General features: G+C 29.5%; 1 protein-coding gene across 1 annotated transcript; it reads left to right on the forward strand.

Annotated features, from left to right (window-relative positions):
* Nucleotides 1-15934: 15934 nt before the first annotated feature.
* LOC114386260 (transcription factor bHLH52-like) lies at nucleotides 15935-17759 on the forward strand. Its single transcript, XM_028346224.1, has 2 exons — nucleotides 15935-16636; nucleotides 17544-17759. Exons 1-2 carry the CDS (start codon nucleotides 15935-15937, stop codon nucleotides 17757-17759), a joined length of 918 nt encoding a protein of 305 aa, XP_028202025.1.
* Nucleotides 17760-18393: the final 634 nt, after the last annotated feature.

An 18393-nucleotide genomic window follows, 5' to 3' on the forward strand; every position in this document is an offset into this window, starting at 1 on the left:
AGTTTTGAATTGAAGTGTAAAGTATGAAATTGTCATTTTCCCCTTTGGGCCATTTTGAGTCCAGTAAGTTTGTCACAACCACTTATTTGTAGTTATCAATTAGGTTATTATGTCAATATATTTAGAGGATTTATTAATTTATTTTGTCTCCCGAGAAACATTAATTAGTTTATTAATTATTAAATAACTCTAATGTAAATAAATGTTCAATATTAATGGTTTACATATTTAGTAGTATTAGTTTTTCTTGCAAAAACAATATGACATGGCATTTCTATACTTTTAATTCTTTCTATTTTTGTGCAAAAGAACCAAAATTAGGAGTAATAGTGGCGTATATATATATATATATATATATATATATATATATATATATATATATATATATATATATATATATATTAAAGCTGTCTAATCATAACTTTAATTTTATAATAACCATTGATTTGATTCAATCATTTAAAATTTTCTTAATGTTTTAGTAACATTAGATTCAAACTTTAACTTCACAATAACTCACCGTCAGATGAAAACATTCTAAAAAATTATGAATTTTTTAAACAATAGAAAAAAACAAATAAATAAGAGATAATGTAGTATTAATTTTCAAACTAAAAACTGATTTTAAAAATGATTATTTACTTTTAAAAAATAAAAATTTAATATATTTAATTTAATATATGTATATTAATAATTTATGCACATATTTAAAATATTTTATATCTATATATCTATGCAAATTACAATAATATATATTTTATTTTTATTTTTTAAAAATACATTAATTTAATGTTTTGTTAAAAATAAAATTATACTTACTATATTATAAAAATAAAATATGCGAGAAAATGATTTTATGAAAATAATTATAATTAAACATATGATCCAGTCAAAAAAAAAAAATTGTAAACATACGAATAAATTTTGAATAAATTGTATTAATATGCATTAAATTTGGTTACTTTAAAGGTCAGAATTTATATATAATGTTAGGAATCATGATATACTTTTAAACTTCAAAATGAAAAGTTATATTTTTTCATTTGTAAAATGTAAAAGATATATATACTTTTAAAGTTTTTTTTTATTTCTTTTTTTGACTTAATTCCAAAAATAATTTTCTTTTCTCAACTTACTGAATTAATCTCCTTATTTTTTTAATTTAATATCAGGATTTTTTTTTCTTTTCAAATTAACTATCCCAGTCCCTAAAACAAAAAGAAATGAGGTTGAAAAATGATTCACCTCACTCATCAGAGGTTATCTTAGTAACAATTATTGATGAAAAGCAATTCACCTCACAGCATTTTCCAGACCTGAAACCCTAGACCTGTAAACTTGCTCTCTAAACTTGAAAACCTTTCCATTACCCCAAAACACCTTCACCCACCCCAATCCAGTGGCTTATTGAGACATTCTTATGTATTATGCTAAGAAGTACATTCCTATGTATTATGCTTATTGAGATTATTGAGACATTCTTATGTATTATGCTAAGAAGTACATTCCTGAAGTTTCGAGATCGAAATCGTTACTGTCGTCGTCTTCTTCTTCCTCCGTTGTGACAAAGGCGAAGCATAAGGAGCGTCTAGAGACGATGGTTTCGAATCTTCTGCTAGAGAAGGGCTCGAAGGCTGCCATGGCGACGAGGTTTCTCTTCGGATTGTTGCGGGCAACAACGCTTCCGAAGCCATGCTGGACAACCACGGCACGTCACGGTCAACGTTTTATTCCAACTATTAACGTGAACGTTCAATCTTTTCCTTGAAACTCAGATAGTCAATTTGAAAAAAAAAAAAAAAATTTCTGATAATAAATTAAAAAATAAAGAAATCAATTTAGTGAATTAGAAAAATTAAGAAGACTATTTTTTGCAATTAAATCTTCTTTTTATCTTTCTAATGAATCAAGCACCGTTACATATTCATCCATTATCAGCATCAGATTAAATGTTAGGAGTATTATCAATTCGTTTCCCCAATTATTTTGTTTCGTTGATTTGATGGCAAAAAATGATTTTTTTCAATGTTTAAATTAATATAAAATTTATTTAAATTTTATGAAACATTTTAAACTTTATTGAAAGCATGACATCATTATCATTATTATCATAATTAAAACCATTATTTTCTCTTATATATTCTATATTCTTTCATGAAATTTAGAGATCAATTAATAGGTGTATTTCTTCATTCTTTATCTTTTTACTTTTGTAGATAAGAAACGAAGGCTAAAACATGCAAAAATAGAAGTCAAATGAAAATTTTCATGTCCCTATTTCAAAGGTACTAAACTTTAACCACTCACTTTTCACCGTTTCATTTTTTTTTTTTGGCTTCATTTTGTTAATCAATTATTGAGTATTAGTATCTATAGGCCAATCTTTTCATAGTATATTCTAGTATATTAAATTTATGTATAAGCTCAAACAATTACACGTCAATATAATTAAGTTAAAAATAATAAAAAAAAAGATATATAAACTTATGTTGAAGTTATCTTAATGTTATTTTACTTTTTTTTATCAACTGTGCCTATTGTTTTCCATGTAAGACTTAATTAATTTTGACTTCTATTTGGTAAAAATCACACTTTTCTTTTTTCATACTTTCTTCTTGTAGAGATTGAAAATTTTACTTCATTAATAGTATTTTTTAAGGATCAATTAGCAAGAGGTGTATTATTCTATTTTTTATTTTTTATTTGCTTAATTAAAATAGTGACGGCAAAATGACCCAAATGGGTTTTCTTTAGAAACAATTTCTCGATATGAGTATGTTTCCATAGTAATTCTAGAGGGAATTTGTTTTTCACGTAAAATTATAATGTATGGATGTGTATCGCCATGTATGTTGGCGACACATACAGGTGGAATGGGTGTCGTCAGTGGAAGTTGCGAGGTGGCAAAGTGTATGTCGCGACTGACGACACTGTGCATAGTTGTATCGCCAAAACCAGTAGCGAAATAGGCTGATTTTGTAAGCATTTTTTTTCTTCTTTGTTTAACGTGTGTACATATATTTTCTTCTTCTTTGTTTAAAATGTGTGCAGGGTTTCTTTTTTTTTTTTTAAATAAAGTTTTAATGTGTAGAAAGTGTATTCTTTTTTCCTCTTTTATCTAATTAAATTTAATTATTTATAATAAAAACTTTAAAATCTACCTTTAAAATTTGTACTTGGCCTTCGAGTTTTAAAAGTTTTTGACACTATTTTTATTTGAAATAATTACTTTTTTGTTAGAATGAAATTTTAATTTTAAGTTCTAGTGCGCTAGTTTTTGTAATGATTTTTTTTTTATGTTGGAGTTATTATTAACTAAATATATTAATTAGTATCAGTGCACTAATTAATTTAAATAAAACACAACAAATATATTAACTAAATACGTATTACTAAATTTGAGTAAATAAAATACAATAAATAATAATTAGTATCAGTATTAATATATTTAGTTAATAATAACTCCAACATAAAAAAAATTCATTACAAAAACTAGCACACTAGAACTTAAAATTAAAATTTCATTCTAACAAAAAAGTAATTAGTTCAAATAAAAATAGTGTCAAAAACTTTTAAAACTCGAAGGCCAAGGTACAAATTTTAAAGGTAGATTTTAAAGTTTCTATTATAAATAATTAAATTTAACTAAAAAAAAAGGAAAAAAGAATACACTTTCTACACATTAAAACTTTATTAAAAAAAAAAAAAGAAATCCTGCACACATTTTAAACAAAAAAGAAGAAAATACATGTACACTTGTTAAACAAAGAAGAAAAAAAATGCTTACAAAACCAGCCTATTTCGCTACTGGTTTTGGCGATACAGCTCTGCACAGTGTCGCCATCCACTCTGCCATTTCGCAGCTTCCAATGGCAACACCCATTCCACCTGTATGTGTCGCCACCATACATGGCGATACACATCCATACATTATAATTTTACGTGAAAAATAAACCCCCTCTAGAATTACTATGGAAACAAACCCATATTAGAAAATTTGGGTCATTTTGCCAAATAGTGACACTCTGGTATAAATATTTGTCTTCCAAAGAATTAAATTTGTCAAAGCCATGTGAAGTGAGGATTGAGAATCAAACATTACACAATAACTAACTTATTATTTGTTCAGTTCAGAAGAAGATGAAGATTCGGTTCAGAGATATGATCTAAGGAGTCAATCAAAGCTAATATCGGTGAAGGTGGTGTCAACCCTAAAACCAGTGTTTCACACTTTTATATCACTGATTTGGGCCAAAAAAACAGTTAGCCAATTGCCATTGGTGCTTTTTTCAACCGTCATAACTTGCAACATGTGCAAGACACAAACCCTTTATCACTGGTTGGCAAATGTCACTCCCAGATCCAGATATCATAGTTCGGTTTTGAGTAACATAGCACTCAAGCTTCAGCTTTTTGGTGTTTAGTACTAGAGCGTTGTTCATTTTTTCTATTGCTAGATCACTGATCTAGAACACTTGTCCCCATTGTAGTTTCTTAGGGAAGCTACCTACTTATGAGATTTCCCGATTATACCGTTGGATAATCATTCCAACTTATTTATCATTATATTACTTCCAAAACAGTTGCCCCCAAGTCACTAGTTTCTCACAGAAGTTGCCGACTTATTCGATCCACTAATAAGGTTGTGCGAAAAAGACTTTGTATAGATGTGTGTTCCTCGAAATGTGTTTTGTACATAGTTCTTTCCATTATTTGGCAGTTATTGTGGTGGCGCACAAGGCATTTCAAATCATGTTAAGATTTGTGTCATAGTGGTTTCATTTTTTCCTTTTTTTTATATTAATGTTATTAAAAGAGTTAAATGACATTAATTAATTTTTTTTATTCCTATATAAGTTAGTTAAATTATTTATATTTAAGTATGGAAGTAGTAATATTTTAAAATTTAACGTTAGTATTCAACCTACATTTTATGACTATTTTATTCTAGATCACAACTACTTTAGTTGTGGCACTACGTATCCTTGATATATAACCAAATGATTTACAACTTATATTTAAAGGAATACTTTTTATCATTCTTGAATAGTGTCATTTTTATTTTAATTAACAACAAAAATTTTATTGTATACAAAAACAAAAAAAATATTAAAATATACAAAAGAGATCTTAATGAAATACTCTCCGTTACAAAACACCTATAAATAATGCAACAAACTGATTTTTATCACCAATTTTTGTGTGACTTCTTTCAGCATCTGTTTTTACCACCTTTGTGTACTATCTTTTTATATACAAAAAGTCTTATGATATTCAATCAAAATTTTTAAATAGTATAAATAAGTCTTATGATATTTAATTAAGACTTTTAAAAAATTTTAAATTAAGGAAGATAACAAAATATGGTGATATTCAATTAGAATTTTTTATAATTTATAAAAAAATCATTTGGTATTCAAAAATATACAAATGTCGATAGATTATTTTTTAAGAAGGATTTTGATGGATTTCATCATACTTTTTAGTATAAAACATTTATTAAGTAATTTGATCTAAACCCTTAAGATTTTATTAGACTTTTTCTTTCTTTTTCTATTGATTACTAGACTTTTTTTCCCCTCATCACATATATTCTCTTTTCTCTCTAATATTCTTCAAAATGCATATGCCATATATATATTTCTCTTGTTCTTTTGGAATAAAAAATGTCAACTTTACTCATTCCCTTTGCACTTTTTTTTTGTTTTCTAAATTAAATTAATGTTTATCATATGTGCTAAAACTAATCATGTTTTCTTTATATTGACTAAGTCCATCACCACCCTTAATATCGTCGTTCACACAACTTAGTACTTCTCCTACCCATCCCTCATCTTCAATTTTGTCTTCTATTTATTACAATAAAGATTAGTATAGGAGAATATAAAACTAGAATAAATATAACTTTTAAACTATTAAAAAAATTATATTAGTTTTTCTTTTTTATCCAAACCTTCTCATTTCTCATTATTTTTTTTCATTAACTCTTGTGATTTTGAGTTTTTTTTTTAATTTAGATAATCTTTTCAAATCTTATAATTTACGAAGTTCTTTCAAATCCTTTAATTTTTTATAATATAAATTCTTTAAAATTTAAAATATCATAAAAGTTTTATAAATAAATTTGATAATTCATAATATTCCTACATAATCTTTAAGATCTACCATAATTTTTTATGTTAAAATAGTTTTTTAAAATCCTAATCCAATACATCCCCTTAGAATCGTTATTTACTATTATTATTTGGCTATTTCATGTAACAATATATAAACTAATTCATATTCTACAACTGTGTTATATTAGAGATTTAACTATAAATTTAGACCCTAAAAAATAGGGACCTTGGAATATATACATAAGATGTAATGTGACACCCTCTACCCCTCACATATATACTAATAAGGAATAAAAAATTCAAATATTAATTAAAAGTATTTTTAAAACATTTTTTTTTTGTCTTTCAAAGGGGAAAAAGATTCACATTCATTTTCTTTTACATCATATTCAAACTTGTCCAAATAAATAATAAAGTATTCTCGACTCAACAAGGTCGTCTAAGTTTCATACAATTAATATAAAACCTATATCCTAATGTCACATCCTATCAGAGCGTTGTGTTCTCGTGTCCTCTAGCATGAGATTCTTCATAGTCATCCACCTATTTTCTGCTCCCCCGAACACAAGTTCAAGATCATCACAGGATCCAAACACAACAACACACAGAGAGTGAGTTATCACATTCCTAGCTAATAGAGAAATCAGACAATTAAATATACATATTATATAAATGAGATACCACTTGCTTAAACATAGCTCACGTAACTTCACCACTTCGTCATTCAAAATTCATTTTTCAATCATCAATCACATTACACAAGAATCCCACACTCCGATCAAGATATAATAACGCATCAATTAGCAAGCATATGCAACAGTTATGCTAAGACTCAATCCTATATGCAATGTGGTACCATGTCAGTGAAAAACTACCCTGGGGCGCTTAGGAGTACATAACAAGACACACCACACAATGGGTTTATCAGGTCACTCTCACTAAGTAAGATCATAGGGAGACTAGTCAGGATCACGATGTTTTGCGAGAATGCTCCAACCATATGAGATCAGTATAGGCTTAAAGGAGTACTCAAACCCGGTGACCCCCAAGACCTACACTCCGAAGAGTCCGTCAGGGCCTCTCCCTCCTGATTCAGGTCCAACCCCTAAAATAATTTTTGCATGCAGACACTGCTCATGAATTATACAATACCCATGATCTTACACTTGTGTTTTAAACACATTCAACACAATTGCGCTACGATTTAACACTGGTTCCTAAATAGGAAACCTACATTTTCTCTTTAACACTGCGCATCAACGCTTTTCTCAATATAACACTGGTCGGGTTATTGTACAATTCATAGCTTACAACACAAGTAATTTCACATCAAGTGTTAACTACACACTTATTCACAACTAAAACTCATTCACAATTTCACATCTCATAGTGTCACAATCCACCATCACATGTTTTCACGTATCTCACAAATTAACGCATGTTCAACTTTACACTTATACTCAATCTCAATAACAATATTATAATCTCAAAGCAACATGTTATTCCACAATTCATCACATACTCATAATTTGAATCATCATTTCATATCTTTAATATAACAATTTATACAAAAGACTATCACAACATGATGACTAAAACCCCTCAAATAATACTGCACACTTATATCAAAATCATAGGTCGAAATATATAAATATCAAGAGCACAATTTATCAAACAATTTTCATTAGGACATCAATATTTTATTTATAATCATAAAGGAAAAATTGCAATTTAATAAACATTCCAAAATAAAACCCCAATTTAATCCTCTAAGGATCCCTACACATGTTCTCACTAACCCCAATTGTGAATAACTCATCTCTTACCTCTAAGCGGACTCACGTGTCTTCCGACAGCGATAACAGCATCTCTAGCGATTCCCTAAGATTTCTCTAGTTTCTCCTCCGACTGCTCCGATAGAGTTCCCAAACGTCAGAGAAACGTAGAAGGGATTGAAGCCTCCATTTGGACTATCTTCATGCGATTCCTTTTTCTCTCTACACGAACATCATCTCGCAAATCCCAACGGTTAAAGCATGCAAAATTGAATTTATAACAACATATCCAAATTTCACAACAATCCAACCGTTAGAAAAACCGGGATCGTAGTTTTACCAAGACAGCTCTGGGTTTCTGCGGGAAAGAAAAAGGCTACAATGCGAAGGGTATTTCTCTCAGTTCAGAAATGATATCGAAATTCCCAACGGTGAGAATGCTCGGAATTGGGTTATGAACACGGTGCTCAAATTTCATGACGATCCAACGGTGAATGAGTCCGAGATCGTCGTTTTTCTGAAACAGGTTAGGTGGGCTACGGGAAAAAAGAAAAGATTTTGAGAGAAGGGAAAAAAATGAAAATGAGGGAAAGGAGAGATAACGTCAGTGTGAAAACTGACCTAACACTATTTATAGTTAAGTTTACTCTATTTATTTATTTATTTATTATTTTATAAAAATAAACTCTATTTTATTCTCTATCAAACAAATAAATAAAATACCCTTTTTTATTTTCTCTCAAATCATTATTTTAATTAATAATTATATCTCCTTATTTATTTATTTATTTATAGAATCTCATCATTTTTCTAAAACTCTATTTATTTATAAATAAAAATTATTTTTCAAAATTAGCTTACGAAAAATGGGATGTTACATGTAATATTAGAATTTAATCAAGAAAATTGAGATTTTTTTATTTTGAGGAAATTTGTTGTTTTGATTTATGAGTATTGAGTGAAGAACATTTAAAACAATTTAACCAAGAATAGTTGACCAATTTAGTTCTTGAATTTGCATCCCATTATTATTTTGGTCCCTAAAATTAAGAAAAACTCAAAAAAAGTCTTTGAAATTATTTAGGGCTTCATTTAAGTACCTGAAATCAACTTTTTTTCCTCACTTTGGTCCCAACTTTGAAAACTTAGTAATAATAATAACATAACTATAGGGACCAAAATGAGAAAAATGATTAATTTTAGAAATTTAAATGAAATATTAAATAATTTATTGACTTGTTTGAGTTTTTCATAATTTCAACGACTAAATTGATAATGAGATACAAATTTAGAGACTAAATTGATCATTTACTCTTTAACTAATTTAATTTGTGAACATTTTGAGTAAAGAATAATAATGTGTGTAATTTTGAAGGAAATTTATGGAAAGACTAAACTTGCTAAATTGAATAGAGATATGTAATTGATTATAAAAAATAAATAGAGGTACAGAATTACCTTAAAAAAACACCTTGGAAGCAAAAATCACATATGAATCAAAAGAGAAAAATGATAATTATTTTTTATTCTAGCAACGTCAAATAATATGAGAATAATACAAAACATTAAAAGAAAAAAATCATGAAATTTTTAAGTAGGCAAATGAATATAATATTTATTTAATCGTCTTAATTAGTTATATATAAGATTTTTTTTTGCACTTTATATCACGTTTACCTAATGATTTTTACATTGTAAATGATTATGTATTTTTATTTGTAAAACTCCTACAATAATCGTCTTAAAATGTTTTTTTAAATTAAAAATTAAAAATTAAAAATATTATTTTCTTTATTGATATAATAAAAATATTATTATTAAAAAAATGTATAAATATAATAAAAATATTATTTTCTTTATATTTTTTTAACAAGTGGAAATAAAATAAAAATAATATGATATTTGTAAGTATAAGAAGCTCAAGGAAGCTCTCTGCCTTACTCATATATTACTACTATTATTAGGCAATCTTATTTGTAAACAAATAAGATCACAATACTAAATTGGTTATCAAATGTGAGTGTAGTGCATTCAGCCTTGAAAGGGGGCAACCCAACCAGGAACAAAAACTAAAGAAAGCCCTAAGAAACCTTAATCAAAACATGCAGACATACTTTCATTCAGTGTTGAAAGGGTTTCAAGTTAGAAATTCCGAAGAGCAAAATCAATAGGAAAATAACACTGAATCAAAGAAAAAGAGGTAATGATTTGTAATAGAACAACCCCTGCGAAGGCGCAGATCTCACACTAGTGAAGGCCCAGATCTCACACTAATGAAGTTGCATAGCAAAGCATAATTATCAAGTATGAGTGTCTATTAAGGGTCCTAGTGTTTACCTCAAATGCAGACAAGTTTTTTAATTAACTTGTAAACGTAAATGAAAAGCCCCCAAAGTGAATTTAAAATTTATCCCTATCATATTAGGGCTACTGCACCTTTTATAATTTCTTTTTATATTACTATAACATAAATATTGATCTTAACCAACATTATTTCAAGTGCCTTCGTAATATATATTATTATCTCACATACACTAGCAAGATTAACCACTTGCATGTGAGATGAAAACCATAACAATCAGTGCTAGAAACCCCACTCCTTCAACCCATCTTGCCAGCTACAAAACAAAGGAAAAATCAGTAATGTAATCCTAACCTAAGTCCTAGACTTACAGTTAACTAAATTGCATAAAACTTTAAGATTCAAGCATTCAACCTATTTGACTGAAAAATTAAGAGACTAATGTAGAACTTTTTACCATTGGGAATCCAAGATGATAAAGACAGAGTCCAGTAAACATTACATAACATAAGGTACTGTAGAAAGTGGGCTTAGGAACCTAAACCAACACAAGAAAAAGCAATTAACTAGATGGATATAAAATGCTAAAATTGATTAAATGATTTTATTTGCTCTAACAAGCCAAAGCAGATGCATGCCATGCACTTACTAAACTGATAACAAACCTCCAAATGCCCAACAATCCCATATGCACATGGAAAATTGAACTTATGATCAAAGGCGCCTTGTACTGCTCTAATTGTGTAAGCGAACCTCTGTTTATCAGCAACATACTAACAAGGAATGAACATGCCCAAGTAGAACCACAAATCCACATGGAATAAGCAGCTTTTCTACAAGCACTTGTAGAAAAAGAAAATAACAAGAAAAAATAATTTTAATTAGCTTAAAAAAAACTAATTTTAATTTATGCATAAGTTATTTTTTCTCGTGAAAGAAGTTTTATTTAATTTTTCTTTCTTATTTATCCCATGCATCTGGTGTGATTCAAATACTAGTTATTATAGTTTATTTGATTTTTCATATTAAATTCTGTTATAAATTAAAATATACAGCTTAATGAGTAAAAAATAAACTCTCTTCACTTTTTAATTAGATATTTTTAATATTTTATTCTTTTCTCTTTAGATGTGTATATCAAGTACTATTGCCAATTCAGAAGGAAAAAAATCACATACTAATGCTACAAGTAGCAAAAAAAAATAGTTTTAGATTATTAACATAAAAATATCATATATGAAGCTATTTTTTTCTTTATATATATATATATATATATATATATAATATTACGCATACAAGTCTCCGAGGTTGTCATGGTATGATCCACTCTACTTATCTTAAAAGTCAAAAACTTAATTCCAAAGAAAAAATATATAAATTAAATATTGAGCTAGCCAAACTAGTAGATTTGTGACAAGAAAACGAAGATGTATTTATAGGTAGGTACCTTTATATTCCTTTGGAGAAGTCTTGTAGAATAGCCTATATGATATTTCTATATACAATTGAAGAGGCTACAAGTGCTGCTGCTGCCATCTCTGCTGAAACTTCAGAGCCAGATCCAGGGAAGTCCTTGATAACAACAAAGCCACACAAGAATAGCCTAAAAATTCAGCCGAAAATGTGTAATTACAATTGATTTATTAAGTGGAAATTGAGAGAAAAAAAAGAAGAAAAAAATTGATAAATATGACAATTGATTTAGTAAGACATGAATAGAGAAATTGATAAAAGAAATGCACGGGAAAAAGTGAGAAAGAAGACAAAGTAGGTACATGTTTGGTATTTTTCTAAATAAAATGACAGGTTATATTGTAACTGTTTATTCTCTACAATTGGAATTTAGTATTTATTTTCTTCCTCAAGATGGGATTGAAGTGGTGGGCTCTATTTGATTCTGTCAATTCCATCTTCAATCTTGTTCTTATCTTTTCAAGACCAATATCTATCTTTTTATAAAAAAAATTGCAACATTATTCTTGTCTTTAAATTAACTTTTGGTTATTGGACGAAATATATATAAACGCTTGACTAATTATTCAGAGTTGCATAAATATTTCATGCATATGCATTCTCGACTAGGCAGTGTCACTGGACAGTGAGTTAACAATCTTATAAGTGATTTTTCCTCTCTATCTCTCTTGTTGAAAAACACGAGTCAAATTCTAGTTCTAGTATTAAAAAAATTTCAATACTGAAAAGATGTACTTTTCATTGGTGTAGCAATCAACTATTAAAAGAAAAGTTTTCTGCTCAAGCATTAGAATTTATAGTACATTAAGACATGCATGAATAGAAAATAAGTGAATTTAAATTGAAAACATACAGCAGAGCTTTCTCTGCCTCAATCTTTTCAGGATTATCTGATCTCTTTTCATGAAGCTCCAAAAGAAGTTTTGAACTTCCAGAGCTTTCAGAGGTTCCATGGAGTTCTTTTTCTTCCTTCTTAATGATTATATTAGAATCAAAAGTGCTAGAATCCTTGTCTAGTGCATGTCCAGTAACATTCACAATTGGACTCAACATATTCATATCCACAGATTGCTTCAAATTGAAAAGGTGGGGGAAGAAAACATGCCAGTTACATTCAAAACCAGGTGTCAACAGTTAAATACTGTACATCAAACCAACACTACCAGAAGATACACAAGAGTAACCAAGGAGATAAGAGTAAATATTCGTGTTAAATGGCAAGCAAGGGATACCTTAATACATATTGCATATTGTTGTCATTATCCAGCACTTCCAAGACAGACAAAATCCATAAGTTAACCCTTATATTAAAATAAAAGAATTACAGCTATACAATTAATAAGCTATCGTATAGTACATACAGTAGTTTAAATTTTAATCAACAGTAGCATTGGGCGCTCTTTAGGATCAACTAGGAGGCATTCCCTGAAAACCAATGATAGTGAATAGTAGCATATATAAAACATAGACAGATAAATAAATTAGCAGAAATTACTAAGAGAACGGTATTTGACACAAGTATGGAAAACACTATCATACATACAACACAAATTAGTAAACATAAAGAAAGGTTTGCATAAACAACATGATATCTCAACCACATGAGTATTCTCTTTTTACTCTCTATACAATAGTTGACTAATTAATTTTTGGGACCACTGCATATAAAAAGAACCATCATGAGCTTCCTAAGAAGTAGGAACCTTAACAATTGACAATTGCACATGCTATATCAAGAAAATGGTGATCCTGTTTATGACCAAAAAGAAGAAGAAAAGAAAATGATGATCCTATTATAGCCAGATTCTGTAATGAGAACCAACCTCAAAGCATGATCCCATATGTTGTCTACAATATTCCAGTCAACAACAACTCCATTCTTCAAGGGTGATAGCACCTGATCAACATCAAAACAAATAATTTTAAAATAACTGAAATGAGACTAAAATTTAAAGCCTAACCTAGCAGATAGATATCTGGAAGTGTTACCTCCATATGGTCTCTACGGTATCCTAGTGACTGAGATCCTACATAAAATTTGCATTTTCCCTTGGTTTTGTCAGAGTTCTCATCATTAATATCAGCAGTTCCATCAATGTCCATTTCATCAATTGCACCAACAACATAAGTATGTGACAATGTATGTTCCAGATATCTCTTACAATACAAAGAATAAAATGCAGATAAAAAGTGGCGAATGAGAGAGTTACATAGGGAAAACACTCGGAAACGAAAATAATCAGAAACTAGAGGGCATACATAGACATAGTGAACAAAACACTCACCACCGCCATACATGACTCTGGCTCGGTGAGAGAATGAAAGTGAGTTTGAATTCCAATTTCCAACTAAACGAGCTTAGGAAGGAGTGAAGAGTGCAGAAAGAACAAGGGCTTGTGAATTCCAATTTCCAACCAAACGGACTTGTGGATTCTTAGTTGTGTTCATCTTTAGTCAACTAGAAACCAACTTTCCAAGCTCTTGAGTTGTGACTTTGTTTTTCAAACTGAAAATCCACAAAAGTACTACAACATTGTGGAACCTCATAGTAGAGTTGTTGCAGTTCCCCTTCTTGGAAGAAGAAACAATTGTCATAAGGCACAACAAACCCATCTAGAAGAGTGCAAATGTATGTTGTTATTCTTGCTCCTCGTAGTAACACTTTAGGTATTTTGGGATGGGAGAAGATTGAAATATTCATGAGTAGGGAAAATTTCATCATGATGAGAGAGTGAAATGAAAGAATCAACCATAAGGAGGGTTGATGTATATATCTAGAGTAGAGAAAAAAAAAGAGTAAGCTGGAATACATATGAGTAAACATTATAAATCAATAATAATTGTAGATATGTCTTCATTTTTTCCCTCGTGACTTAAAACAAAAAGTCACACTCCAAAATTACTTGTATTGACTTTAGAGAATACACAGTAGTTTTAATTATATAATTGTAATAATCAAATTTGTATTCATGACACTATTACAACCTTGTAACTTATGAGATGTTATATTTCTATTTGTTCATACAAATATATATATATATATATATATATATATATATATATATATTGCTTGCTTTCCTGCCTTTCCAATTCTTGGAAGATGATTTTCGTACTGTTCTCAGAAAAAAATATCATATGATATTGAGAGAGTTAAGGGAACGGTTAACAAGACGATGATATGGTTAACACAGGAGATCGGAACAAATAATATATATTAAAAAAACTAATTGTTATGTAACTTGCTATGCACTATTTTTTTTTTGTCCCTAACATTTCCAGCTTTTACTTTCTTTTCTTTAGGTTATAAAATTAATCTGTACATTCGGAAGAATTAGAAAAAGGGTCATCCTATGATTGCCCAAGAGTAGTAATTACTCTAGGAGTGTAACTATACAAATAATCAAATCATCTTTTTTATTTTTATTTTTTATATGCCCAAACACATATCTTGTATTAAATTTAATTCATGTTATAATTAACAGAACTCAGTTTAGTGGAACTCATTCAAATTACTACTTTATATTATATTAAAAAAAGTACTTAATTTACCTAATTGACATTCTCTACTTTCACTTAAACTTGTTAATTATATTTTAAAAATAGTTCATGACTTTAAATTTAGCGTTATCATACCACAGTTAGTAGAGGATTTAAAATCCTTAAACTAGCAAGAAGCTACACAAAAACCGAGCTATAATATCACAACCATGCCCTGAAATTGTAGCAATCAGAATGAAAAAAAAAATACCCCGGGAATGGAGCCAATAAAAAGAAAAACTTAAAAGAAAAAAAAATACTAATAATCCATTCTCGGTAACTGCCAGCAACTTCCCCTAAATTATCTGAACCCACAAAGCAGCAAGAGGCCGAGTGAGGATAGAGTCAGTTTTCTTTTCATAGCTCCCATGCATAAAAGTCTTCACATAGTCTTCCTTATCTCTCATACTCAAATCTACAACATCGCATCTCTCTCTCTCACAAAGATACCACTCTAGCTACATGCTACAAATATCTAAAGTAAAGATCCTTGTGTCTTGTGCATGCCACATACGTTACTAAAACCTCATGTCTTGTCTCTTGTTATCTTCTTCTTCTTCCTGCTTCTACATATGCACTTAGGCTTTAATTTCAAAAATTACACTAGGCTCGCATGCAAGCACGTTGTATTATTGCATTATGAATTAATGCACCATTTATTCTATTCTATATTGGTCTAATTTTCCACTAAATTGAAATTCTTTTTCATGTTGCAGGTTGCTTTGTTTATGATGGCACTGAGCACGTACTCCAACTTTGACACTACTCTTCAAATTCCCCACTTAGAAACAAACACTTTCCATGAAGCCATACCAGAAGTAGCAGCACCAAACCTCCAACATTTTCTTCCACACTCAGATGAAAGCCTCTTCCTTTCAAACGCGCTTTTTGAGAACTACATTGACCCAACTTGTGATTTTCTCTATACTCCCGAGATCAATCCCTTCACTTCACTCACTCATCATGATGACATTTTCCCAACTCATGAAGATTACAATCTTCTCCCATGCCCTAAACGCCAAAAGTGCTGCTACGAGAAAAACCAACAACAAGAACACGTGTTCTTTTCACTGCAAGAGCTTACTACATCAACACTTCCATCCAATTTCCTAGACAGGTATGCTGTGCCTTATGATAATAACTTCTCCTTCCAAGCAGAGGAACTCCAACAACAACTCTACGAGGTTCCACAATATGGTAGTACTTGTGTGGATCTTCAATGTGAGAAGAAAGGTTGCGAGAGAATCATATCTCCCCAGAGCGTAGCGGCAAGAGAAAGGAGAAGAAAGATCACTGAGAAAACTCAACAGCTTGGGAACTTGATTCCTGGTGGACCAAAGATGAACACAGCAGAGATGCTTCATGCAGCTGCGAAGTATGTTAAGTTCCTTCAAGCCCAAGTTGGAATGCTTGAACTCATGAACACATCCGAGGTATGTAATGTTAACTTCTTGCCAAAAATTTTCATCATGTGGGTCGATGTTATGCTATGGAACTGCTTAATTTTAATTGCTTTTAATATCATCAATCTTTTTTTATTTTAATGATTTTAATTTTTTTTTTGCTGACAAATGCTTAATAGAGTCTTTTTTTTTTTTTAGTGAATTAGTTCTTGTGTTGCTACATCAATATTTACTTTAACAATCCAAATGCATGTGTTTGCTCATTGCCTATTTGGTCATCTAGTAAGTATGGACACTTTGCTTAGAATTAGAGTATGTTATATTGTTCACGTAGGAACGTTTGTTATGCTGTAATGTAATTAAGGTTGATTTGGGATTAAGATTTAGTTAGTCCATTGCATGTCTTTCGTGAACACCTGTTGATCCTTAGTAAATACCAAAGTTAAAATTTCTGAACTGCGTTGGGTAGTTATGTGTAATTCACTAAGCATGACTCTCTATTGTATCCATATCGTTAATTTTTCATTGCTTTGGTTAAAGAGAGAAAGTTAAGGAAAACGGTTACAAGAGGAGGATATGATCTATATAATTAAGAGACTTCCACCAGAGCAAGAAATATGCTTAAAAAACTGTGTTTGTTATGTAACTGCTTTACATGAAATTCTCCACTTGTTTTTCCTTTTTTTTTTTAATATTCCATGTCTTACTTTCTTTTATAGAGGTTATAAAATGCATTTCTTCATTGTACTGGACAACATTTGGAAGAGTTAAAAAATAGGGTCATCCGTGATTCACCACCCTTTAAATGAGCTAGTATCTTACTCCAAAAGTGTATCTAGAAATGATCAAATCAATGCTTTCAATTTTTCATCTTAATTTTCTTTGTTTTCTATGCTCAAATTCGTACCTCCTGAAAATATTTTATTAATTGTGGCAGGAATATAAAGCTGAATCTCATCCTGAAAATCTACATGCTCTAGTTGTTTCTCCCTTTGTTCAAGAGAAGCTGTACACGGAGGAAAGGTGCTTTGTGCCAAAAGAAATTGTCACCACTTTGGCAAATCATGAGGATCTTCAATCAAGACCTACCATCCTTGAGGATCTTAAACAGCTGATTGGGACAGACATTGAGAAGAAAGCAAAGAAAGAATAAATCTTCATAAGCTGAACATGTTCATGATCCGTTGTTGTTTGCATTTTTTTAGCTGTTTTATTTTATTTTATTTTCCATGTTGTTATTATGTAATTAGTGTCCTCTTTTGAGCCTAAGAAGAGATCTAGTGCATTTTGCATGTACAAAGAGTAAGTTTAGATTAGATTAGATTCATTTTGCATGTAAAGAGAACCAGTGTTTTCCACGTTTAGATTAGACTAATTATTAATTCATTTTGCGTATATGAATAACCATGATTTAATTATTTTTTATTTTTGTCTCCGCAGCATCCTTCAATGTTGAATGTTGGGGTACAATTAGATTGAATTGGATTGAATTAATTTAATTTAATGAACTTAATTAAAATTGAATTGATGATGAATTTAGAGTTTTTGATTCCATCAAAATTCAATCCAATCTGCATATCATTATTTTTTTTTATTTTTAAATAATAATATTTATCACATATAAATAATACAATATTTTATGAATATTATTTTTAAAAATATTCTTACTATTCTATTTTGTTAGAGAAAAAATTCCTTTACTATTTTTTAGGTTTGAGGATTTTTAAAAGCACCCCTACTTCAATGAATACCAAATAATGTTATCAGCACTCCGTGAAACAACGAAT

Source organism: Glycine soja, chromosome 15 (genome assembly GCF_004193775.1).
Source record: "Glycine soja cultivar W05 chromosome 15, ASM419377v2, whole genome shotgun sequence".
Taxonomy (NCBI): domain Eukaryota; kingdom Viridiplantae; phylum Streptophyta; class Magnoliopsida; order Fabales; family Fabaceae; genus Glycine; species Glycine soja.